Source organism: Vombatus ursinus, unplaced genomic scaffold, assembly GCF_900497805.2.
Source record: "Vombatus ursinus unplaced genomic scaffold, bare-nosed wombat genome assembly UNPS02014802.1, whole genome shotgun sequence".
Lineage (NCBI taxonomy): Eukaryota > Metazoa > Chordata > Mammalia > Diprotodontia > Vombatidae > Vombatus > Vombatus ursinus.
The window spans coordinates 22,728,484-22,756,295 of NW_020954580.1; the positions used below are offsets into that span (position 1 = coordinate 22,728,484).

General features: G+C 37.4%; 2 protein-coding genes across 6 annotated transcripts in view; one reads left to right on the plus strand and one right to left on the minus strand.

Moving 5' to 3' along the window:
- RAPH1 (Ras association (RalGDS/AF-6) and pleckstrin homology domains 1) overlaps positions 1–4,083 on the plus strand; it is a 131,141-nt gene extending 127,058 nt beyond the window's left edge. Inside the window, exon 15 of the mRNA XM_027873600.1 lies at positions 4,002–4,083. Coding sequence (XP_027729401.1) covers positions 4,002–4,037 — 36 coding nt within the window. The 3' untranslated portion in view covers positions 4,038–4,083. The remainder of the gene's footprint in view (positions 1–4,001) is intronic.
- Positions 1–27,812, minus strand: part of ABI2 (abl interactor 2) — a 127,220-nt gene that overhangs the window by 5,775 nt on the left and 93,633 nt on the right. For 4 of the 5 annotated variants that reach the window (XM_027873606.1, XM_027873604.1, XM_027873603.1 and 1 more), the window contains 2 exons: positions 11,953–12,039; positions 3,988–4,161 (listed from right to left, as the gene is read on the minus strand). In XM_027873606.1, coding sequence (XP_027729407.1) covers positions 3,988–4,161; positions 11,953–12,039 — 261 coding nt within the window. The remainder of the gene's footprint in view (positions 1–3,987; positions 4,162–11,952; positions 12,040–27,812) is intronic. The other variant, XM_027873605.1, reaches the window with a different exon arrangement.

Here is a 27,812-nt window from a genome sequence, read left to right on the forward strand (position 1 = left end):
AATCTTCACTATAGGAAGATACGTGATGACAGGTGAGTGGAAGATGGACTGGAGTGGGGAAAAACTTGAGGACCATCCTAGAAAGCCATTCCATATAACAACTATTTTTTTTTCGGCTGTTTGGTGGGGCAATCAGGGTTAAGTGACTTGCCCAGGGTCACTAAAGTATCAAGTATCTGAACTCACATCTGAACTCAGGTCCTCCTGACTCCAAGGTCAGAGTTCTATCCACTGTGCCACCTAGTTGCCCTCAACAAAATTTTTTTAAAGAAAAAAAAATGGAAAAAATCAGCAAAGGATCAATACCTCAACAAAGTCTGAAAATGTATGCAATGTGTAACACTTGTGGACCTCCCATCTCTGAAAATAAGTAGTATGGGAGTGTCTTCTCATATCTCTTCTTGGGGCCATGCTTGTTCTTTGTAATTCTGCAATGTTCACTTCTGGTTGTTTTGTGTTGGTGGTTGTTGAGGTCATTTTGCTTACCATTTTCTTGGCTCAGCTTACTTTACTTTGCAGCAATTTATAGAAATGTTTCTATGCTTCTCTGTACTCAACATCTTTGTCCTTCTTACAGCAGAACAATATGCCAGTACAATCATGTGCCACAATCTGTTTGGCCATTTGCCAATCAAGAGACATCTACTTCTCTTCCAATGCTTTGACACCATAAAAAATGCTGTTATATTTTGATGTATATGAGGACTTTCTTCTTTCTTTCAAATCTGCCTCTTTGAGGTATAAGCCTAGTAACAGAATCTCTGGGTCAAAGGGTACAGACATTTTTGTCACTTCATATGCATGATTCTTCACTGCTTTCTAGAAGGGATTCTCTACCATGTCACAGCTCCACGACAATGCACCAAGGTGTGCTACATTCTAACAACACTCCTACACTGATTAGATCCATCTTTTGTCATCTTGGGCAGAAACTGTTTCATTTCTACCTTTGAAACCCCAGGGCTCAGCAAAGTGCCAAGAAATAGCACTAATTTAATAAATGTTTACTGAATGAATGACAGGCTCCATACTAGCAGCAAGCACTAATGGCAAGATGCGTTTCCATTTTTTGTGCCTTGCTTGTTATTATCGGTCATGGAACAACGTTACCTTGTTGTGTTCTATCAAGGAATTTCAAAATGTTCTTAACATATGCGTGGTAGAAACTAAATTGGAGGAGAGTCTTCAAAGCCACATTTTGCTCTACTGAATCAAAATCAAATGAGGCAAAATCAGCCTTTAAGTGCAGAAACATGTGAAAAGTCATTTTAAAACAGTAAGAAAAGGTAAGGAAAAAATTGTCCATTTTTCATTTGTTGAAAGCAATGAATGAGAGGGAAATGAGCATTTTTAGGAAGCAATTAATGTATATTCTTTTAAACTAGTTATAATCAAGACTAACCTTCTTTGAAATCTACTTAAATGTTTATGTTTTATTCAGAGTAAGATTGAAAAAAGAAAAAAGAAAAGACTATTACACTTCTCCCCTTATAATCTAGCTTCCGACTTCATCATCCTATTGAAACTGCTTTCTCCAAAATTACTAAAGATCTTTAGCTGCCAAATCCACTGGCCTTTCCTCAGTCCTCATTTTCCTTAGTCTCTCTGCAGCCTTTGACAGCACTGACTGCTCTTTCCTCGATACTGTCCTTTTGGGATACCACTCTCTACTGGTTCTTCTCTTTCCTATCTCATCACTCCTACATCTTTTTTGCTGGATCCTCTTGCAGATCATGCCCGCTAACCACAGGTGTCCCTCAGGGTTCTGTATTGGGCCCTATTCTCTTCTCTCTAAACCACTTCACCTGCTGACCTCATCAGCTCCCATGGATTTGGTTACAATCTCTATGCTGATGATTCTCAAATCTACCTATCCTGCCCAAACTCTCTGCTGACCTCCAGTCTCACATCTCCAACTAACTGCCTTGCAGACATGTCAAACTTGATGACATCTTAAACTCAACGTGTCCCAAATCAAACTCATTGTCTTTCCCTCTAAATGCTCTTCCTCTCCTAACTTAGTATTTACTGCAGAGGGTAACACCATCCTCCCAGTCTCTTGGGCTCACAACCTAGGAGTCATCCTGGACTCCTCACTATCTTTCACTCCACATACCCAATCTATTGCCAAGGCTTATAGATTTCATCTTTGTAACATTTCTCCAATACCCCCCTTTCTCTCCTCTGACCCTCCCTCCACTGGAGTACAGGCTCTCATCACCTCATGCTTGGATAATTGCAATAGCGTGCTGGTGGGTCTGCCTGCCTCAAGTCTCTGCCCATTCCAGTCCATCCTCCATTCAACCACCAAAGTGATTTTCCTAAAGTGCATGTTTGATCATGTCATGTTCCACCCCCTTTCCCATAAATTCCATTACCTCTAGGGGCATTCAAAGTCCTTTCCTATCTTTTCAATCTCCTACTCCTTACATTTGCATAAAAGACTATTCTACAGAGAACTCACACCAGGAAAATGTTTACACGGAGGTCAGAAGACAGGATACAGAGACCCTCTCAAGGTCTCTCTGAAGAACTCTGGAATCAACTGTGAGACCTGGGAGACATGGTCATAGGACTGCCCAGCATGGTACACTGCCATAAAAGAAGGTGCTGTGCTCTATGAGCAAAGCAGAATTGTGGTGGCTCAAAACAACCCAAAACCAGGAGATGCACAAATTTAGAGACATCTCCACTCCAAATGTTCACGTGGACAACCTGTGGTAGAGTGTCCCAAGCTTATACTGGTTTGATCAGCCACAGTAGGACAAACTGTACCTTGTCCCCAACATAGTGATGTCATTTTGGTCCTATTCAAGAATGAAGGACCACAACCAGCACCCTACTTCCCCACACATACTCTTTCATCCAGCGATACTGGCCTTCTAGCTCTTCCACGAACAAAACACGCCATCTCTTGGCTCTGGGTGTTTTCACTGACCCCCATGCCTGGAATATTCTCCCTCCTCCAGTCTACCTACTGACCTCCTTTAAGTCCCAACTAAAATTTCATCTTTTATTGGAAGCCTTTCCAAACTCTTCTTAATTCTAGTGCCTTCCTTCTGTTAATTATTTCATACTTATCCTATATCTATATATAGCTTGTTTTATATATATTTGTTTGCATGTTGCCTCCCCCATTAGACTGTAAGCTCTTTGAAGGCAGTGACTGTCTTTTGCCTCTTTCTGTAATGTCAGAGTTTAGCATATGCCCAGCACTTAATAGGTTTACTAGATGATTAATCATTTTGGGAGCAGTTGAGAGATTTTCTTTGAACTGAAAATGATGACACCATCATTTTCCCTAATACTGTTTTTCTTTCAAGAGTATTCCCCCTAAACTGAATACTCTCAAAGATATTTATTACTCATGCTTCCTTGGTGGGCAATGTCTTACTGGTTTTTAATTTTCTTATTGAATTTCTGTGTTTTTACCTTATTTTCATTTCATTTCACCTTATTGTTTTTGCCTCATATATAGGCAATGATAAACTTTTCCTTAGAAACACTCATAAATTTACCTTTCAAGTGAATTGAGTTTTTAAGTATGTTTCTTTTTTGGAAGAAACTTTTCTATGGCAATCCTTATTCTTAAACTAAATATCATGATTCACTACACTACAAAATAATTCTTTAGAAGCTTAAATGGCAAAAGTAACTTTAAAAAATCTTTAAATATTCATGGGAAACACAGAAATGTCATTTCCCTGTCTTTGATAAAACAACTAATTACAGTTACACAAGAGGTGATATTATATGAAAGACAGGTAGGTACCTCAACTGAAGATGACCAGAATTTTCAAACTATAGCCTAGTAGTGCTTTTTAAAATCACAAAAATCTTTAAAACCGACATGAGAATTTGAAGAATATAACACAAATGGAATTTTACTTGGAAGCAGATAGACAACCTGAGATTGTTTTTAGTATCAATACAGCTTCATTTCTGTTCAGAATTAATTTCTTTCTCCACATATTATTTTACATTTACCTTTTTCTAAATAGGTCCTTGGTGCCCAGGGAGGATCCTCTTCAGCATAGGGATCGCTGTACTCTACCACAGCTGCCTCCTCCTCCTCATAATCTTCTGGTGGTGGAGGTGGAGGCGGTGATTCATCAAAGACTGGTTCTTCTGCAGGAGGTGGAGGAGGAGGAGTGTCTGAAACTAATAAATCATCAAGATGATAACAAAAATATACAATATACAGATTTGGAATGCCCTCATTCTAAGACTGTACTATCACAGCATTCAAAACTAGATTTGGAAATGGACAATACTTTAGAAAAAAAAACAGTTAAGTTAAAAAGAAAACAATAGCCTGCCAAAATTTCAGTGTCTGAATCTTCAAGTCTGATATTCTTATAAATCATCTTGGGTTCTAACGGGACCTTCAAATTTATCCAAGCTAACCCTTGCCTGACGCATGAATTTTGCTGCTATTATCCTTTGAAATTATTTAGCCTCTGCTTAAACATATCCAGTGTTGAGAAAATGTCTAAATCAGCCCACTCCATTTCAAACAGATGTAATGGATAGAAAGGTCTTCCTTATGAAGAGCTGTCATATACCTCTTGGGAACTGCTATCCATGAAAACTGTTCTTCATCTCCCCACCCCACACCTAGGATTCAAAGAACAAATCTAAGCCCTCTTCCATGTTCAAATATTTGAAGACAACTACAACTGTCCCCCAAGTCTTTTTACCAGAGTATCTTTATGTCATGGTTTTAAGTTCCCTTGATATCCCTGGGTCAACCTCTTCTGGATGTCCTCCAGCTTATCAATGCTTCTATCAAAATATGACACCTATAACTTACTACAATATTTCAGATGTGGTCTGATTAGGTCACTATACAACAAACTATTACTTCTCTTAATCTTAAATGCACAATTTTATTAATGAAATCTAATCTTATTTTGCCAGGGATAGGAGGAGTGGGAGAATGGAGGTAGGGGAGGACACCAAATAGATCACATTTTTGACTCATTTTGATCTTGCAGTCAACTTAAAGTTCTAAGTCTTTCTCAGATGAACTGATCTCTAGCCACCACCTTCTTATTTCTAAACTTGTAGAGTTTATTTTTTTAACCTGATTTAAGGACTTTACATTTGTCCTCATTAAATTCTGTCTTTTTAGATACAGTCCATCTTTCAAATTAAGAACTGCAAAGAATTTAATCAAGTCATACAACTAAAGAGTCACAAAAACATACTGGCTATTCCTGTAGATTTTTTCACCTGCAAATCTCAAAAGCATTCTTTCATCCAAGCCCCTGAAAAATACTGAACAAAAAGTAATTACAAATAGACCTGTAGCATATCACTAATAACACATTCCTCCAAGTTGAAATCAACTTATGAATGGAGACAGTATGGTACAGTAGAAAGACTACTGGCTCCGGAGTCCAAGGACCTTTACTCAAATACCGTCTTTGATACTTACTACCTGTGTGACCTGAGACAAAGCACTTGGCATCTCTGGGACTCAGGTTTCTCATATGTAAAATGAGAGGTTTGGACTAAAGGGCATCTGAGATCCTTTCCAACTCTACATCTAGCCTTTGGATATGGTATTCCACTAGTTCTGAATCTTCTTAATTAAGCTAATCGTATAATCCATATGTCTCCAATCTGTCTGTAAGAATATCATGAGAGACTTTGTCAAATACCAAACAATATTCCTAGTATCTATCAAAATAGTAATACTGTTAAAAGAGAAATTCAGGATTTTCTGTCATGATGTATCTTAACGAAGCTGGCTCCTAGTGATCATGACATAGCTATTAAGTGCTTACAATCACCTATTTAACGAAAGCAGTCCATTATCTGGCAGAATTTTTTTGTCTGTTTTTGAAGACTCCAATTATCTATTTCTTTTTCTCTTTTCCATGATTCCTTAAAGATCAATGACCTTAGAGATTGCATCTGTGAATTCAAGTGAAATCAGTTCACTTGAAAGCCTGGGATTTAATTCATTCAGGTCAGGAGATTTGAACTAATTTAGTAAGCAAGAACCTAGAGTAAGGTACACTATCTTTTTAAGATCTTTTCATAAGGAACAGTCAAAGGTAAAAAGGACAGAAAAAATGTTTTGTGAAAAAAGAGAGATTATATTAGTTATCAAAAACTAATCACCATTATTGTGAACATTTTCATACCTAATGAGTATGTTTTAATATACACTGAAAAAATATCTGTATGAAACAGCTTTCAACTTATATTCTAGACAGTTGTCTTATAGTGTGGATTTTTGAGGAGTTGGGTTTTTTTGTCAACAAGGTAAAATGATACCCTGCTTGTGCAGGCACTGTTTAATGTTGCAAAGAGATAGAACAAGATCTTTTATTTATTAAAAACAAGAGATATGCGAATGTGAAGAAAAACAACTTTTTAAGGGTACCAAAAAGATACACAACCTTGTTGGAGATTTCTACCTCCATCCTTTATGATGCTTAATGACTAAAAAGGGTAAAACTAAAAAAAATGTGAGATCATATCAATATCTGGAGACTACGAGTGAGGTATCATTTTTAAAGGATTGTCTATTTGATCAAAGATATGTGGAGAGTTATGACCTTTTAAGTAAAAGATGAGTCCCTGGAAGTCAAGAGGCTCTCATTTAAAGCATTAAGGAGAATACTAGAAGGCAAGAGGCATCTATCCAGCAAGACAACAACAAGAGAGGAAGTGGACCTAATAAGAGTTAAAGACAGAGCAGGGGCAGTTAGAGGCAGCTCTGTGAGGAAAGACTGAATGATGCCTGCTTGGGTGAGGACAGAACTGATATCATTGGCCAGTAGCTCCAGGAACAACTATTGCCCTCTTCAACACCACCTAGAGTACCAGGGAAGGCTTGCTGCTCTTTGCTGCTACCTCTGGCTTGAGAAGGAAAAGCAAATGCTGTGGAATCCTTTTGAACTGGTTTAAACACTCTATCCGAATTGTGCTGCTGTGAGCTGTTCTGATTGGATAGTGCAGCATCCTGGAAGGTGAATGACTGGCTGGGCTGGGCTTTATAGCTAAGATATAGCCAGTTTCGTGAGCTTGGCAGTCATCTGGTTTATTTAAAGAGAATTGCTATTCACAATGAGTTAACATTTTCTCAACATTTTTTAAGGATGCAGATTTAAATTCAATTCAATTAAAATTAAAATTGTAAAGGTAGGAGAGGGGGGAGAGTGAGGAAAGGAAAGGAGACAAGAGAATAGGATTTCTTTTTAGTTGAAGAGATGTAAAATTCAATGCTCAAGCAGTGAATAAAGAAGCAGTTCTGTTTAAAAAAAAAAAAACAACGAATAATCCTGAATAGACCTATCATATTGAAGATTGCATTCCACAGTTGTGAATTACCATAAGCATATGAGTTTTACTTCTTAGTGTCTGTCAGGTTCCTAGAAGTTTGTGCTAATGGAAGTATATTTCCCCTCAACTGGGTCACCCCTAGGATACTAAAAAAGTTCAAATGTACCCCTGAAAGTGGTCTGTCTCTGCAACTTTAGACCTGCTGGTACATGGTGAAGTTGAAGGAGTGAGCCAAATCCAAGAAGAAAAGGTATCTCCCACAGCTAGGTATGAGGCCCCAAGTGGTACAATGTGGGGGTTTCTACACTACAGTGTAAGAACAGACCCCACTGGGACATAATTGTCTCATTATATCATGGGGACACTGAAATAAACTAGACATGTATTCAAGGAGTTACACTAATAATTCTTTACCATGTTTGTTTGACCCCTTCCAGTGTGAAGATCATTATATCCTTCAAATAGAAAATGTAAGGAAAATTGCATCTGATTAAGTGCCCCTTTCATTTTTTTCTGTTAATATTCCAACTGTCCCCAATGTAGCTATAAAAGCTCCTTCTGTCCTAAGCGTTTTCCAGAGGTCTAAGTTCATTCTGGGCTATATCGTTCCTGACAACTCTCTCACACATCTACACATACACATACACACACCCACATAATACCAGTCAGAATCAGAAGCTGGAATGTCATGTTCAAGTAACATCAGGAAGCCAGTGCCACTAGACTGAAGACTGGAAAAGTCACCAAGGGTCTGATTAGGGAGGGCTTTAAAAGCCAGAGAGGATTTTATATTTGATCCCAGGGGCAAAAAGAAGCCAGAGGAGTTTACTAAATGGGAAGGTGACATGGTGAGACTTGTGCTTTGGGAAGATCAATTTAAGAAAGTGAGCACTGCAAATCAAAAAGGCCAAAGTACTTGCACCTTGCTGTAATGCTCTCTTCAGGGTACATATTAGAGATATAGAAAAAGGAGCCAGAAAATTATTAAGCTGCCCTTTATTTGCAATATAAAATGGACCCATGTTATAATAAATTCTATTACTAGTGAAAGATGAAGAACTTGGACTAGCAATTTCTGTGAGTCCCATCCAGTACTAACACCTATGTTCCTGTGATTGCCAAGATACCTTCTAAAGCTAGATTCTGTGGTCCCATAATATTGCCAGAATATAGAATACTCTTTTGATGCATTAGAATACGGTTTGCAGTATTATATTCTGAAGGCTCATCTAATGAGACTGAGAAAATAAACTCTCACTTCAACAGATATTTATTAGATACCAACTATGTGAGAGACACCGTGCTAGGGATCTGCAAAAATTTTTAAATAAAACAGTTCCTGCCTTCAAAGAGCTTGCAGACCTAAAGCGGGGATGAGACAAGTATAGTAATAACCATAATGCAAGTTAGAAGATGATTAAGTACACAGGAGATGTGGCTTTGAAGTCAGAGGAAAGAGGACCTAGTACATAGGTTCAAATCCCAGCCCTGTGCACTCGGTAAAATAAGGGGACTGTACTAGCCTCTAAGGTCCCTTCCACCTCTCTACCTAGGAAACTATGTCACCTAATCTGGGCCTTGTAGGAAGAAAACAAAGTTTTCAATACCTATAAAGATAAGGTGCAATACATTTTAGTCACAGAATGGATATGAGAGGGCAGAACAGGGATTCCAGTTTGGTAAACAGAATTTATAAAAGGCAGTACTGTGGAATTAAGACTGGAAAGAGAGACTGGAACCTAAATGCCTGAGTATAAATAAAAGTGTGCAAGAACATGTATATGTGTGTGAGCCTGGTTTGTTTTCTCATCAGGATAAGTTGTGGTTATTTTTCTTTTTTTGGCATGGCAATTGGGGTTAAATGAGTCACACAGCTGATAACTGTTATATGTCTGAGGCTGGATTTGAACTCAGGTCCTCCTGACTCCAGGGCCGCTGCTCTATCCACTGTGCTACCTAGCTGCCCCTATAAGTTGTGACTTTTGAGTAAGACTTATCCTTCTTGAACTGTCTTCCCTCTTAGTATCTCTAGCCATAACATCATAAATCTTTCTTCCAAACTTTCTGAAATATGTATTTTTTAAGTCTAAAGTACATGTCTAACTATTTCTAATATTCCCCTCCTTGGATATCATGAGTTCTAAAATGATATGGTGACTTTTTCCCAAGGTTCCTATCTTTTCTATTCCTATCATCTACAAGGAATACTGGTCAAATTTGTTGATGACAGTGCAGAGATGGATGGCTAACATATGGTACACAAAAGAGGGCAAAATCTAATGAAATTAATTCAAGAAAGACAAATATAAAGTTTAACAAAGTAGGTTCAAAAAATGCACTTCTGGAGTACAATTTTGAGGAGGCATGGTTAAACAGCAGTTCAGCTGTAAAAAATAGGGATCTTTAAAGAAATATAAGCTCGAGGAGTCAAACACGTGATATGGCAGCCAAGAAAGCTAATGCAATCTTACGCAGCACTTAGATAATATAAATATAGATATTTTATTCAGCTCAACAGACAATATAAAAATAATAGTCTAAAATCCTCCCTTTCATTTTTAAGCCTTCCATAACCTAGTTCTACCCTACTTTTCTCATCTTGTCACATAGTATATCCCATCCAACCCCTTTACTCTGCAATCAAGTGACAGTGGATACCTGGCTTCATTACTGTAAGACTTCTCTCACTCTCCCACCATATCCCCTTGTAGGGCACCTTCCCTGTGCCTCCCCTTCCCATTTGCTTTTTGGCTTTCATTTGTGTGTTGTCTTTCCCCATTAAGCTCCTTAAGGGTAGGAACTTTTTTTCGGGGGGGGGGGGAAGGGATACATCCAGAGTTTAACACAGTCCCTGGCAAGTCGTAGGTACTTAATAAATACTGACTTTGCTGCTTTTTTAACCCAACACTCCATCTCTGGATTCTGAGCGTTTTCACTGACTGTCTACCAGGCCTGGCACATTCCCTCTTTATACCCCCATCTTGGCTTCCCTCAAGTCTCAGATAAAGTTCCACTTTCTACAAGAAGCCTTTCCTAGTCTTCTTAATCTTAGTGCCTTCCCTCCAAGATGATCTCCAGCCTACCCTGTAACATACCTGTTTGTATATGGCTGTTTTCTGCTCTCTTTCCCTATCCCATTAGACTATGAGCTCCTTGAGGACAGGTAGTTAATAAATGTTTACTGAGTGATTGATTTCTACATCTTTATATGAAGAAATGTAAGTTTATTAGCAGCCCTTCTTCATACCAAAAGTACATGAGACATTGTTATCATCTCAGTGAACTTCCTCACTTATTTCTTGGTTGTGAAAGTAGAGGCCTGCTGATCATTTCAAAAGGTTTGATGAGGATAATTTGTGACTATACAGTGATATTAATTTGCTCTTTAACTTATTCCCATACCAATCAGTTTATTTTTTACTATACAACATTTATAAAAGTGTAAAACTACTCCTGGGGGAAAAAAGGGGTTTTTTTGAGAATATGACTGCTAGGAATGCTAGACAACCTCATCTAGATGTCCCAAAGGCATCTCAAACTCAGTAATGCCAAAATAGAACTTACTATCTTTCTCCAAAACCCATCCCTTTTCCTAATTTCCCTATGTTTGTTGGGGACATGATCATTCTTCCAATCGCCTAGATTTATAGTCATCCCCAACTCTCCCAGTCAACTGATGAATCCTGTTGATTTTTACTTCCATAAGACCTCTCCCATCTTTCTCCTCTCCACTCACATAACCACCACCCAAATTCAGATCCAAATCATCTCTTAACTGCATTATTCAAATAGCCTATTAATTGGCCTCCCTGCATTCAGTCTCTCCCCTCTCTAATTTATCCTTCAGCTGTAGTTGCCAAATTAATATTCCTAAAGTACAGGTCTGACCATGTCACTCCCTGACTCAAGAAATTCCAGGGGCTCCAAATGCTTGCAGAATGAAATAAAAACTTCTCTCTTTAGCATTTAAAGCTCCACACCACCATTACAGGTTGGTTACGTATTACTCCATGTCACATGCTCTAAATTCCATCCAACTCATTGTTTCTTGTACATTAGATTCCCTCTCCTGCCCATGACTCTCCACTAACTGTTCTGCAGGTCTGGGATGCTCTTCCTCTTCATCTCAGCATCTTAGAACCCCTAAATCCCATAATAACTTAGCTCCAGTGACACCTTCAAAAAGTCTTTCCTGATTTTCCCAGATTTTTATTATACTTCTTTCTGCCCATAACTTTGTATTTAATATGTATATATTTTAAGTTTTCTTCCAAGAAAATTCAAGCTCTCTGAGGGTGGAGACTAACTTGTTTTGTCCTTGTATAGTGCCTAGCACAGTGACTGGCACATATGAGGAGATTATGCATTCCTTATTGAATTCAATTACTCAAATGTATGGCCAAAATTATCAATACGACAACAAATGAAACAAGCAAAATTTTAAAATATATACACTTTCCAAACTCTAGAATTTAGTAACAGTTTTAAGGAATGAACTGCTGATCAGAGACAGATAAACAAAAAAAGATATTTTATATGATCCCCGAAAAAAGGGGGAGAAAGGCTCAACATATAGCAATTAGAGAAGGTCAGTAACACATAAACACCTTTCATACCTACAATCTGATCAACAACATAAAGAAGTAAACTTACTATTTTCTTGGACTCTGGCCACAAATCCCATTAAAGGCAACTGAGGAGTTACCTGTAGGATGGATGGAGGAGGAGGAGCAAGAGATGCTGAAAAAAAAAAGGGGGGAGGAAGGTGGGGCTCAAGTTATATTAAAAATAAAAGATAATACGATAAAATTAATGGATAAAGACATGAAGCCACCCACTATTCAGAAATACTTGGTAAGATGTCATGTGGGCCCTTTTAAGGAGGGAAAAAACAAAACAAAACCCCTTTTAAAAACTTCTTCAGTACTTCAAGGAAGTTGAAATGTGGAGTCTATGAACTTGGTTTGAGCAGTCCTCCAAGAATAGACACAGAACCTGCCACATCTTGCCCTCCAATGTCACATGCTTTAGAACCCAAGATTACCACCCATGTCATCATGAGACATCAGAGTAGGGTATTAAAAGAGATTTTAGACACCGACTTTAAAATTAAAGCAAAATTCATTTTTCATAATGTATTTACCATAAAGGTTTCAACTAGTGTTAATCACTTATTAATAATTTCATACCAAAAGCTACACATCATCTCTTCAATTAAGCATTTCTCTACATTGCTATAAACAGATTAAGGCTTTTTTTTGCATGTGTATGTACATATCAACTTACAGTTTATATTCTTAGGCTTATAATTACCATAGTTAAAGAAAGATGTGAAATGACTATAACATGACATTTTTTGCTTTTCACTTCTATATTATTAGACAAACAGGTGGATTAAACTATCCTAAAATTGAGTGAGCTACTGTAGAACCAAATCTTATGTCCTGTTACTCCTCAGACTATAAATTTTTTTTCCAGGGAGTCTAATTTCCTGACTTTCCCCACATCAGCTGCACCAATACCTGGCTTTGTTCCTTCACTCATGCTATTCTCCAACTTGGAACACCATCCCCACTTAAAACCTGCATATTCTTTAAGTTCTACCTCCTCCACAAAGATTTATAAAAGGGGCCCAAGGAAGGGCTGAAGGAGAGCAGTCACACTTAATGCACTGCTGGTGGAGCTGTAAAATGATCTGATCATTCTAGAAAGCAATTTGGAATTATTTCCCAAATCACTAAACTATGTATCTTATGATCCTACTACATCACTACTAGGCTAGAGGGACAGAGGGTAGTGATGAGGTAGAATACTCAAAGAAAGAGGGAAAGGACTAATTTGCACAAAAATTACAGCAGCACTTTTTGCTATAGCAAAGAATTAGAAACAAAGTGGTAGGCTCTCAGGTGGGAAATGGCAGAACAAATTTTGGTATAAGGATGTAATGGAATATTGTTGCACTGACAACAATGATAGAGTAACCTGGGAGGATCTGTATGTATGGTGAAGTGAGTAGAACCAGGAGAACAATGTACGTAATGTCCACAACACTGCAAAGGAAGACAACTGTGAACAATTTAAGAATTATTATCAATGCAATGGACCAATCACAGCTTGAGAACGATTATTATCAATTATGGAGCCTTTGGTGAGTAAGTGGCAGACTGGAAGTGAGGAGTGAAACACAAATTTTCAGACAAGGCCAATTTGTTTTCCCTAACTGTACTTATTTATAACAAGGGAGGGCTTTGAAGAGGGGTGAAGCAAGAGCTATGCAGGATATTCAGAGGATACTTAACAGGAAGGAAGGGAAGAAGGGAGAAACAAAGAAACAAAAGGTCAATAAACCATTTTAAAAACACAAAAGAAACCAAAAGCAAGTTCAGAAAGGGACACAAGCAAAGCAGTATTGAAACTACCATGATAAAATTAATATGCACTTTTTCTTTTAAGAGATTCACAGAGTCATTTACACTGTTCTTTTTCTATTCTTTGTAGGAGGAAATGTTTATGTTTATTGACCCTATCAAGTTCATAACAAGTTTAAAATTTTTTATATAAATAAAAGGGGATCTCAAGATGATGCAGTCCTATGTGTTTACTTCATATGAACAAACCAAGGCCTGAAGAAGTCTGACAGCTTGCCCAAAATGCCAGAGATAATGAGAGTCAAAATTCAACTCACCCCTTCTTGACCAATTATAAATTAGTATTTGTAACATACACTTTGCTACTTGACTGCATTCAATTAATCATTTTATTATATATTATTCTCAATCATTTCACATTTTTTTTTCAAAAAAATTTTTTTTGAATAATCTTTAAGTACAGGAACAGTTTTTCCCTAATTTTGTTTTGGAACTGAAAAGCACTTAAACACACAAATGCTCCGTTAATAGATGCTAAATTGAACTGGATGCCAAGTAGGCTAAGATGGCTCAAGAAAGATGTTTCTTATGCACTACAAAAGCACAGAAATAGAAGGGAAGGCAGCAGCTTGTTAGGAATTATAGGAACCCAGATCCTCCATAAATATACTCTGCAAAGCTCTAAAAATGCACCAGAAAGAACAAAGGTGAAGAAAACTATTGAGAAACCCCTATAAGCTCTTCTGCCCGTTCCAGGACTACCTAAAAGGATTGCAAGAACTCTGTGGAAAATCTGAACAGGAATAAACCAGAGGAGACAGAAGATAAGGTCTACAAGCAGCTTCAGGAGACAGGGCCAGACCAGTGCCCAGCCCAGGGTCCAAGCAGACCATATTACATTAACCTGAACCCACACCCAGGTCCAAGGCACAATAAGAACCAAAGCAGGAGAAAGGACCAAGGCGACACCTGCAAAACAAAGAAGCTAAGTTCTTACATAAGCCTGTTATGAGTACAATTAACACCATTTTTGCAGGGGCCTGTCAAGGGTCACAGGCAGGGACAAAGCCAACTCTGAGTTTGAAAGATTGTGAAAAGAAAAGGTGCCCAATAAAAAATAAAGACCAAAATCTAAGTCTAAGAAGACTAAAACAAAACACAGGAATTGGGGGCAGCTAGGTGGTGCAGTAGATAGAGCACTGGCCCTAGGTTCAGGAGGGCCTGAGTTCAAATCCGGCCTCAGACACTAGCTGTGTGACCCTGGGCAAGTCACTTAACCCCACTGCCTAGCCAAAAATAAAAAAATAAAAAAACACAGGAATTCCCAAAGAAGATTGCGACTAGTTATAAACACTATATCCAGTTCCAAGCAAAACCTGCCCATGCTTCTGAGAGGAGCGTAGTCTGACCTAAAAATAAAGCTCCAATCCCGAAGCTAAGGTCATATTTCTATGAGGACACACAGGAAAATGCCAAACACTATGAAGAAATACTATGAACTAAAAGAAGTCAAAAAGGTAAGCACACAAAAAAAAGAGAGTAAATCCACAACAAGTAAAGCCCCAGAGAAAGGACTATCCTGACCACAAAGACTACAAGAGTATAAATGAAACAGGAAGTACAAAATGTAACATTAAAGGAAATGTCCTCTCAGGAGGAAAGAATGGTAAGGAGAGTTAATATCCTAGAACAGACAATGGTAAACTTACACATGGATGGAACTCTCTGAAAATTATAATTGACCAGAAGGCAATGACTCCATAAAATAAGAGCTATGTTTTTTTTAAACCAAAAGACTGGAAAAATAGTTGATCAGGAAAACAATTCAAAAAGAAAGAATCCCCAAATCACCAGATGACCTAAAAATCATGAACAAAATCTGAAAAGCTTGGATATCATATTTCAAGAAATCATAAATAAACCTATTAGAACTAAAGGGCAAAATAAAAGTAGAAAATCATCTACCTCCTGCAAATCCAAAATGATAACTCCCCTGAATGTTATACACCAAATCCAAAGTGTCTATGTCGAAAAAAAAAAATGCTTCAAGCAGCCAAAAAAGGAAAAAGTGTAAGTATTAAGGAACCAAAGTCAGAGTCACAAAAGACTTGGCAGCTGTCACAACAAAGAGATGAGCTAAGAACATAATATTACACAAAGCAATAAAGGCTTACAAACAAGAATAACTCATCCAGCAAAACAAATATGAACTTACAGAGGGAAAAAAGGATCTTTAATGAAATAAAGGACTTCCAATTCTTCAAAGAAAAAATTCCACATGAGTAGAAATTTCAAAATGCAGGTAATTCAACTGCAGAAGTATTCAACATAAACAAACACCCCAGCTACTGGGATATGAAATCACATTCTAAGAAAACTGGACAGCAGCATAGAAGATAAAATTTAGATCAACATTTCACATCTCATATAAAGAGCAACTCCACATGGGCATGTGATCTAGATATAAGAGGTCATGTCATAAATTAGAGAAACATGGAAAAAATAAACTATCAGGTTTTTGTAGAATAAATTCTACATTACTTTCAAAAAAGACAAGCAAAGCTTTCCTCTGCTCTTTGTGCATTTTGAAAAACATTTAAATGGCCCTCTTTTGGAAGGCATCAGTACTGCTAGCTCTCCCTCTCCTTGATTCCTCTCTCACAATTACCAAGTGAAAAAAAGTGAGGAAAATCCTGCTGACAAATAAACACGGTAAAGCAAAATGAAGCCAAGACAGTGGCCACATCCAAAAATATATGTCTGGGCATCTTGTATCTATCACCTCTGTGAAGAGGTAGATAACACGCTTCATAAGTCTGCTTAAGACAGGGCTACTCAATGTTTTGTTCAGATTTTTAACATCTTTCAAAGTTGTTTTTCTTTACAACACTGTTGTCATCCTGTCTCCTGGTTATGCCCATTTCATACTACCTTGTTCTCTGAAATCATATTTTCCATCATTTCTCCGAGCAGAATTAAGAGTCTATTACATTTGTATACCACAATTTGTTCAGCCATTGTCCAATTATGTTTTTTTTTAATTATTATTATTTTTTTGGTTGGGCAGTGAGGGTTAAGTGACTTGCCCAGGGTCACACAGCTAGTAAGTGTTATGTGTCTGAGGCCGGATTTGAACTCAGTTCCTCCTGAATTCAGGGCCAGTGCTCTATCCACTATACCACCTAGCTGCCCCTATTGCTCAATTATGTAAAAGGCATTCCCTTAGATTCTAATTCCTTTGCTTTCCTTTTTTCTCCCCTTTTAATCCCTCTTCAGGATCAAGAAGTTTATTTTTGCTTGTGACTATTATCCCACTATTATCCTCCCTTTTAAATGTTTCCTCCTTATTCCTTGTTTCCCTACTAAGCTTGACATATTTCTACAACAAATTGTCAGTCTCCTTTCAATCCTCCATCTTTTTCATATGAATGAAATTCATCTGCCACCTGCTTTTCTGACTCCTTCCGTGTTTGCATATTCTTCTCATGTACCCTAATTACAAGAAATAGCAAATTCCACCTATTGCTTCAGCAGTTTATTCTCCTTTTCCCTTCCTTTTCCCCCCTCTTAAAACCTTCAGAACAGAACCAAATTGTACCAAACTCTGTTTTCATTTTTTAACTCCCTCAATAACCTCTGAATACATTAAGTTTCTGAAGGGATACTTATTTGTTCTCTCCTTATCAAAATATAACACTACATCATCATAAAACTTTTCCCAACTGTTCAAATAAATTTACATTTTAGGTTCTTCTGACTCCAATTCTGATCCTTTCATAAGAAATGCTTTAGAATTCTCTACTCCATAAGGTGTATATGAGCCTATTTTGCCTTTTGAAATATTGTAGTCTATGATCTCCTCTCATTTTTCTTAACCGTAAGCTGCCAAGTCTCATGTGGTCCTGACTGTAGTTCTCTGGTACCTAAATTCCTCAAAATATTTTTCTCTGATGTGGGATATGGATTTTGGTCATAACATTCCTGGAACTTTTCCTCTTGGATAAACTTTTAGAAGGCAATACATGGGTTGCTTCTATCTTAGTTTGTCAACTGATTCACATAGATTTGGGTACTCTTCACTTATGATTTCTTGAAATATGGTGACCAGGTTTGTTTAGTTGGTTTTTTTTAATCATGGTTTAAAATCAGATTAGTTATAATAACCAATTTTGGCCTGAAATAATGTATGATGAAACAGTTCCCTCTTCTTGGTAAAGAGGTGGAGGACTATATTGAAATGTTGCATATACTGTCACATGCAGCCATTCTATCACTCATTTTGTATTACAAAGGAGAGGTCAATGAGTAAGGAAATATGTTAGGAAATAACTAGTGTAAACAACAGAAATGGCCATTATGTCTTTTTAAAACATGTATTGAATTACATTGACTACTAAAGTTGCTTTAGAGTCTATGTTAACAAAAAAAAAGTTATTTAAATGCTACTGATAATAGTTGGCAACTTTTTTGTAAATTAATTTGACACTTACCTGTAGAGATGGAGTATGGGGAAGAAAAGTGGAATAGTACCCCAAGAAATGATAATAGATTAATGTTAGCAGCTTACAACCTACAGATTGATCATACAAATGCTTACTATAGCAGCAATAATAAGTATCCTTCATTAACTTGGGAAAGTATGGATAGTTGGGCCATGGATGATTATGGACTGAATTTTGGTAACTGTAATACTTGGTTCTAGATACCCAATACCTGATCCTTAGGTAGTATTACAGGATCAGAGGCAGGATTTGAACACAGGCCTTCCAACTCAAGCACACTCTCTACCCCACCACTTATTAGCCACTTACTGCCAAGTCTTTTTGCCTCAATTTTGTCAGTTTCCCTAGTACTCACTGCCAAAGTCACTGATGAGTTGTACCACTGCCACTCATCACACAAGATCATTTTAATAGATAATGATTTTGCTTGACTCTTCCAGTTGTGGGTCTGAACCTCAACAATACCTAGAAGATCACTTTAGGATCTCTGTTCATCCTCCACGTCTGTGGCACACTACTTTGTAGACTGTCATATAGTTGTCAGAGGCCCCAGGCTTAACTACTCCCTACTTGGTTAGATTGTTACTCTTGGAAGCTTACAACTAGTTCTACTGCTATTCTTCCTATGTGATTAATACTCTCCATGGAATATAACTAGTAGGGTATAATACTTCTCCCTCCCCCCACTTTTTTCTTTCTAGTTCAAAGTTTTTTTTAATAAGATTTACAAGACACCAGAAAAATACATTTTTCACAGTCTGTGTTAGATACACACCACTAGCCAGGAGGCTGCCATTCTTATATTTTTAGCTATGATCCAAAAATTGAAATCTCACTCTCAAATACAATTTCTTTTTTTTCTTTTTTCTCTTTTTATTAATTTATTTTGATTTATCAACAATCACTTCCATAAGCTTTTGAATTTTAAATTTTTCTCCCCCTCTTATCTCTGCTTCCCTCCCTAAGACAGCACACAATCCGATATAGGCTATACATATATATTCCTATTAAACATATTTTCACATTAGTCATGTTGTAAGGAAGAATTAGAACCAATAGAAGGAACCACCAGAAAGAGGAAACAAAACAAAACAGAAGGAAAAAAAATAGCAAATAGTATGCTTTGATCTGCATTCAAACTCCATAGTTCTTTCTCTGGATTTGGATAGCATTTTCCATCATGAAGCCTTTGGAGATGTCTTACATCTTTGTTTTGCCAAGAAAGGTTAAGTCTATCAATATTAGTCATTGCACAACACGGATGTTACTATGTACAATGTTCTCCTGGTTCTGCTCAATTCACTCAGCATCAGTCCATACAAGTCTTTCCAGGTTTTTCTGATGTCCTCCTGCTCATCACTTCTGATAGCACAATAGTATTCCATTACATTCATATACCACAACTTGTTCAGCCATTCCCCAATTGATGGGCATCCCCTCAATTTCTAATTCTTTGCCACCACAAAAAGAGCTGCTATGAATATTTTTGTACATGTGGGTCCTTTTCCCATTTGTATGATCTCTTTGGAATACAGCCCTAGAAATGCTATTGCTGGGTGAAAGGATATGCACATTTTGATAGCCCTATAGGCATAGTTCCAAATTGCTCTCCAAAATGGTTGGATCATTTCACAACTCCACTAACAATGCATTAGCGTTCCAATTTTCCCACATCTTCTCAAACATCAAATACATTTTCTCAATTGCCTGTTCATTTCCCAAATCTGCCCATAATCAGCAATGATGAACGCAATGTGCCCTAGCAGTCTTAACTTTGGCCAAGGCTTCATCATAGTTGTCAATGCTTTAGAAGTTCCTTCTGGCAATTTCATGTGTGTCCATGTGAATCACTATAAGGCACTAGTAATCATTCCTTTTAAAAAGTCTTGGAATGCTTTCTGTGCTGTCCTGGATGTATGCCTAGAAAACACAACAGACCTCTCTACTGTGGTTTTGAGGTCAACAAATGTTATCAAATTGACAACTTCATGCCACTGTCCTCACAGTAGGGAGTCACCAACTATTACTACTCTCCTCTTGTTCCTGTGATTTTAACTGGATAATTTCCCTTTTGACAATACCTATGTATCTACTACATCATTCACTGGAAGACAAGCAGTTGCTTCTTCTTCCTCAAAGCATCCATATTCCTCTGACTCAAAAAGAGCATCCACCATTCACAAGTGTTCAGTGGTTCCCTCTTCCTCTCTTCTTTTTCTATATGAAATTCTTCTACCCAACTTACTGACACAGGTCAAGATTCACCTTGGGGTCTTCAGATTCTTACTCTTGTTTTTCACACTTCCCTTCTGGAGAGCCCATATACTCCAATGCTGCCCTCACAACGTTAAGAAATTTAAAGAAAGGTCCCCTATAAAGGATTTATGGAGGGGGAGGAAAAAGAGTCACAAAGGATAAGGCATAGAATGATGGCTCTCTGGACCTCTGGAGTGAACCAGATATGTGGACCATATTAATAAGATCATATATCTATCAAAGTAGCAAAGAAATTACTTACTACTTCTGTTGACAGGTATTCTTAAAACTTTGGAATGGAAAATATTACAGGTAATCATAAAATCTGCTTATGTCCAAGTTGGATCTGGTCATAATTCAATTCAACAAATGTTTACTGACAGTCTACTATATGAGGTCCTAGAGAGACAAAAACCAAAAAAGAAACAGTCTCTGCCATTTAGGTCGCTATATCATTCTTGAGGGGCACTTTGAGTGAGTGTGAGAGTGTGTGTGTGTGTGTGTGTGTGTGTGTGTGTGTGTGTGTGTGTGTGTTATTTGCCTTTCTTTTCCAAATGCTACCATCACCTTAAGACACTGCACAGAAATAATGTGAGAGGAACAATGTTTATCAAGGTCCTCCTTCTTCCTCCACATCCCCCCACACCCAAACATGGGTTAGGAAAAAGGAGACAAAGCCAGGACTTGATTGGCTAGTGCATTCCTAGATGCTGGTTGTTCCTGATGGTCCATGGCTATGTTAATGTGATTTTTCTTGTCATACAGGAGAATAAAAAGGTCTCACCAATGTGAGGTCAGAGCCCTTCTGAATAGGTAGATTCTGAGGGCCATCAAACTCACCACACCCTACCCTGCTGGCTAGACATATTCTCATATGAAAACAAGGCCCTCACCCTGGCCTCACCATCTACAGAAGCTAAGTACCACTGTCTTCTTGTTGCATATCTTTTATACATTAGGACTAAATCATTTGGTAAACTATACATTTATCTGAAATATGCTGCCAAATATATTTTTTAACTTCTATTGGAATTTCCTCCAAAGCAAGTGTTTGATGAACACAAAAACAGCCTCATTATGTTATCCTCACCCCCTAATTTTGACCAACAGCAGCCCATCTCATTCACCAATCAGGACACGAATAACTTTTAGTTGTCTCAACTAAAGCTATCTACTGCCAAAGTATAAACATTCGAAGATTTTCACAAGAATAATGTTGTTTGGGGCAGCTAGGTGGCACAGTGGATAGAGCACTGGCCCTGGTTCAGGAGGACCTGAGTTCAAACCCAGCCTTAGACACATAACACTCACTAGCTGTGTGACTCTGGGCAAGTCACTTAACCCCAATTTCCTCACCAAAAAAAAAAAAAAACCCAAGAATAATGTTGTTGTTGCTGTGTTTGTCCTTCATTCTTGAAAAAGACCATGACATCAGGGACATGATGACATGATTTGCAATTGACTTTGATTTGAGTGAGGGAAGGCTATGCAAGATCACCAGTCTAACTTTCTCCTCCAGAGCCATCTGGGTCCAGTGGCCAGATATTCATCAGGAAGACATCAGGAGATGGATGCAATGGGAGATCCTGGCCCTTTTAAGCTAAGATCATTTCAGGTGTACTATTGTTGGGTATGTAAATCAAAAAATTAGAAAACAAACTTTAAAACTCCAATTAAACACTTCTTCAAAGTCAAATAATAAAACTGAAAGCAAAAAAAGAATAAAACTAGTTTATTAGTAAACAAAACTACTGATTTTTTAAAAAAATCATAAAACCTTAGATAATTTTTTTAAAGAAGAAAACCAAATTACCAGTATTTAAATTACCAGTATTTACAGAAAAAGGAGACTTCAGAACAAATAAAGAATAAAGGAAATGATTGGAAACTATTTTGCCCAACTAGCTGCCAATAAAATTGATAAATGAAATGGATAAGAATATTTACAAAAATATGAAGCTCAAATTAGCAAAAAAAAAAAGCTTAAAAAGTCCAATCTCAGAAAATTGAACAGATTACAAATGAATGCCCAAAGGAAAGAAAAACACACAACATCAAATAAATTTATAAGTGAACTCTAAAAACACTCAAAGAACAATTAATTCCAAGGTTACATAAACTCTTAGCAAAAATAGAAACATGGAATACTACTGTGCTGTAAGAAATGATGACCAGGTTGATTTTAGAAAAACAAGGAAAGACTTGCATAAAATAATTAAGAATAAAACAAAACAAAACATTACATACGGTAACAGGAAGAGTAACTGTAAATGACTAAGTTATTCTTTCTTTGGGGGCAGAGGGGGCTAGGCAATTGGGATTAAGTGACCTGCCCAAGGTCACACAGCTAGTACATGTCAAGTGTCTGGCCTGAATCCAGATTTGACCTCAGGTCCTCCTGCCTCCAGGGTGGTACTCTATCCACTTCATCACCTAGCTACCCCATGACTAAGTTATTCTGAGTAATGTGAATATTCAAACGAACTACAAAGGGCATATGGAGAAAGATGATATCCACCTCCAGAGAAAGAAGTGATATATGGAAGTAGGTATTGTATGGTTTCACATATACTTATCCATGTCAAATGTTAGGCTTCTCTATTATAGGGATGAGAGGGAGAGAGACAGTTGGAGACTCAAAATGCAACAAAAATAAATAAATAAAATATTTTTAAAAAAATGAACAAATAAAAAAAAATTTTATACCAAAAATAGAAATAGAAGGAATCCTACCAAATTCTAAGAGATCCCAAGTTGAAAACACCAAGGAATATAGTAGCCAAATTCCAAAATTACCAGGTCAAAGAGAAAATATTGCAAGCAGTCATAAAGAAACAATTTAAATATCATGGAACCACAGTCAGGATTACACAGGACCTTGCAGCTTCTATATTAAAAGACCGTAGGACACAGAATATGATATTCCATAAGGCAAAGGAGCTTGGATTACAACCAAGGATCAACTACCCAGCGAAAATGAGCATGATCCTTCAGGGGAGGAGATGGATATTCAACAAAATAGGGGACTTCCATACCTTCCTGATAAAAAGCCAGAGCTCAACAGAAAATGTGATCTTCAAATACAAGACTCAAGAGAGACATAAAAAGGTAAAGGAGACAGAAAGTAACAACATGTTATTAATAAGGACAAACTCTTTATATCCCTACAAGGGAAGATGACACCTGTAACTCTTGAGAACTGTATTGTTATTACACCATGTAAAAGGGGTATACCTAAAGGGGGTGGGTATAAATTGACTTTGATGTAATGATGAAAAAAATCTAATCAAGTAGGTTAAATGGATCCAAGTAAGTGAATTAAACTGATCTAAGAAAATGTACTGAGAGAAAAGGAAAGGAGGAGTCAGACAAGGGTAAATTACATCACAGGAAAAGGCACAAAAACCTATTACAGCAGAGGGAAAGAAGGGCGGGAGATGAGCATTGTTTGAACCTTACTCTCATCAGATTTGGCTTAAGAAGGGAATAACATAATCAGTTAGGTATAGAAATCTAACATGCCCTATAGGCAGTAAGAGGGAAAAGGGGAAAGAAAAGGGAGGGGGCTAATAGAAGGGAGGTGGGACTGAGGGAGGCGGTGGTCAAAAGCAAAACACTAGTGAGGAGGGAAAAGGAGAAAGAAAAGCATAAGGGGGGAGGATGAAGAGAAAGACACAGTTATCATAACTGTGAATGTGATATACGAATGTAATGGAATACTATTGTGCTATAAGAAATGATGAACAGGGAGACTTCAGATAAACCTGGAAAGACTTGTAAGGTTTGATGCTGAGTGAAGTGAGCAGAACCAAGAGAACACTGTACACAGTAACAGCCACAATGAGTGATTACTGACTTTGATAAACTTAACCCCTCTCAGCAATACAAGGATCTAAGACATCTCCAAAAGCCTCATGATGGAAAATGTTATCCACATTCAAAGAAAGAACTATGGAGTTTGAATGCAGATTGAAGCATACATTTGCTATTTTTTTTCTTCTGTTGTGTTTAGTTTCTTCTTTCTGGTGGTTCCTCCTATTAATTCTAATTCTCACTTACAACATCAGTAATATAAAAATATGTTTAAAAAGAATGTGTATGTATAGCCTATATTGAATTGCGCACCATCTTGGGGAGGGAAGTAGAGAGGGAGGGGGAGAAAAATTTAAAACTCAAAAGCTTATGGAAGTGATTGTTGATAAATCAAAATAAATAATAAAAAAAAAGAAAAATCACAGAATTTCAACCCATAGATGCAAAAAAAAAAACCCCCACAAACTTTTGACAAAATTCAACACTGATTTTTGTTTTAAAAAAATGTAAAAAACAAGGGAATATACTGACCTTTCCTTTTTTAATACAGTAAATAATATATAAGACCTAGAGTCAGCATTATATTTAATGGGGATAACTAGAGGCCTTTCCATAAGAACAGGAATTTTAAAAAAAGAATGTCTATTATCTCTACTATTATCTGATACACTCTAGAAATGCAATCTAGAAAATGCAAGCTATAGTAACAAGAAAAAATAAATTGAGGTTGAAAAGGTATAGGTGAAGAAACAAAACTATCATTTTTTGCAGATCATGTGATAATTTATATAACAAACCCTAGAGAGTCACTGAAAATTAACTGAAATAACTTTAGTAAAGTTGCAGGATGTATAATAAATCTACATAAATCACTAGTATTTCTCTATGGTGTCAACAAAATCCCACAGGAAGGGACAAAAAAAAGGAATCTTAGCCAAAATAACAATAGAATGTATAAAATATTTGGAATCTACCTAACAAGACACACAGCTAGGTGGCACAGTGGATAAAAATGCTGGACTTGGAATCCAGAAGACCTGAGTTGAAACCTCACCCCTCAGGTACTTAACTACATAGGAAAGTCACCTAACCTCCCTCAGTTTCGGTTTCCTCATCTGTAAAATAAGAATAATAATATCACCTACCTTAGAGGGTTGTCTCTAGTATCAGATAAGAAACATACAGTACTTTGCAAAGCTTATTAAGTACCATGCAAATACTAGCTATTATTATTATTTCATGAATACAATTATATAACAGACTTTTACATAAAAGACAGACCTAAGTACAGAAGAAATATGAACTGTTCATAGGTAAGCTAAGTCTGTATAATAAAAATGACAATATCTTCTAAATTAACAGACTTTATTCAGTGCCAAACCAAAGTACCTTAGGATTACTTTACAGAGCTAGAAAAAATTCTAACAAAATTCATCTGTAGAAAAAGAAAGTAAAGAACTTCAAGGGTGAATTGGCGGATCGGCCAATAGGGGCCTAGTTCTTATGAGCAAGCACAGTGTGATCCGGCTGCTGCCAACCCAGATGGGGAGTTTAATGACCCTGCATCAAGAAATGAAGAATAAAGGGCTCTATTCTCTTTCAGAATGTGCTCAGGTATTCATTTTTTTTTTCCTTTTTTAAAAATTTATTTTTAGTTTTCAACATTCACTTTTATAAGATTTTGAGTTCCAAATTTTTCCCCCTTCCTCTTCTACCCCACCCAAGATGGCATGCAATCTAATATATGCTACACATGTACAATCATATTAAACATATTTCCACATTAGTTGTGCTATGAAAGAAGAATCAGAACAAAAGGCAAAAACCACAAGAAAGAAAAAAAAGTAAGAGAGAAAATAGTATGCTTCAATCTGCATTCAGACTCCATAGTTCTTTCTCTGGATGTGGATTATGCTTAGGTATTCTGTGACTACTTCCTGTCCACCTACTGAGTGGTAAAGAAAAGCTTTTTAACTGAGCCGAATTGAGTGCACACACCAAAAGCGGGAACACGAGAGACTGCCCTCTCCCTACCCAGGTGGTCATAGTCATAGTCAATAGATGTTTATTAAATGGCTACTATATGCCAAGCACTATGCTAAGCAGAGGATACAAATAAGAAAAAGAAAGATAGTTCCTGCCCTCAAGGAACTTACAATCTAATGGAGGAAAACAATATACACATGGAAGCTTGAAAGAGGGTGACAGGGTGCTGAAGGGTATCGAGTGAAGAGGCATGATGTTTTTGGAGTCAAGCAGAGCAGATGATTGGTAATAGAGTTAGCTGGAAAATTCTGAGCTCTCTATAAAGGGAGGCTTGGGGATCATTTACTGCTCTACCCTTTAGCCCTCCAATTAGAGGAGTGAGGCAACTGAGGATACTGAGGAGGTGTTGAGTGTCAGCTTTCTGTGGAGAGAGAACTTCAATAAGCCTCCAGGTGAGCAGATAAGCTACTACTTTAGCTGCCATGTCTCCCCACCCAGGACTCAATGTGGCCCATGAATACCTGACCCTTCTCTTTCTTCTGCTGGTGTTCTGTTTATTCTTTCTTGGCTTTTAAGTAAAGGAGTATTAAAAGACTATGACCCTGTAAGCTCTGAAAGGTCAAAAGAGTCACCAGAGGTCCAATGTTGGAAGCTCATAACAGAGAATGCTGTAGCTACTTAAGTAGAACCAATAGAGAAGAAACCTACATGACCCAGACCAGCAGGAAATCGACCTAGCCCCCAAACAATGTGTATTGTAAGCAAATGAGCAAATCGTTCATAAACTATGCCACATTCAGAAGTGAACTTGATGCGAAGAATGTGACAACCATTTTACTTCTGAACCCACTTTTCCCATAGACCAAGGTGGTAGAGGGGAGAATGTGTCCTGATTTGGAGGGATACAGTTATACTTTGGTTCTTGTTATACTTTTCAGTAAATATCCCTTTGTAAAACCTAATTTATTTTAGCTGCATATTGATGTTATTAAGGAAATAACAAATTAAATTATAACTGGGGAGTTATTACTAACTGACACTGTCAACTGATTAGGCAGGAGGTGGGGGACGGGGGGAACACATACCAGAATCGGGGCTCAAGCCAAGACCATTAGAAGAATCACCCAAACTCCTTGAGGTTACTCCCAGAACCCTGAGGGGAAGATGTAACCAAGTTTTATTAAGTACCTGATCCACTAGCACAAGTAGAATAGGAGTTGGAAAAATGAACCGTGAAGCCTATATAAAAGGCTACTAGGAAAATAAGGAGGAAGGAAGAGGGTCTGGCAATACCAGATCTCAGATTATATGACAAAGCAGTAATCATCAAAACTATTTGGTACTGGGTGTGAAACAAAGAGGTCAAACTTTGGAACAAATTAGATATAAAACATGCAGAACCAAAAATGCACATCGTAACATTCTATTCAATAAATATTCATATTTGTGACATTCTCATTTCCAAGATAAAAAACTAAGGAAGAAAGGAAGGGAGAGAGAGAGAGAGAGGGAGGGAGGGAGAGAGGGAGGGAGGGAGGGAGGGAGGGAGGGAGGGAGGGAGGAAGGGAGGAAGGGAGGAAGGAAGGAA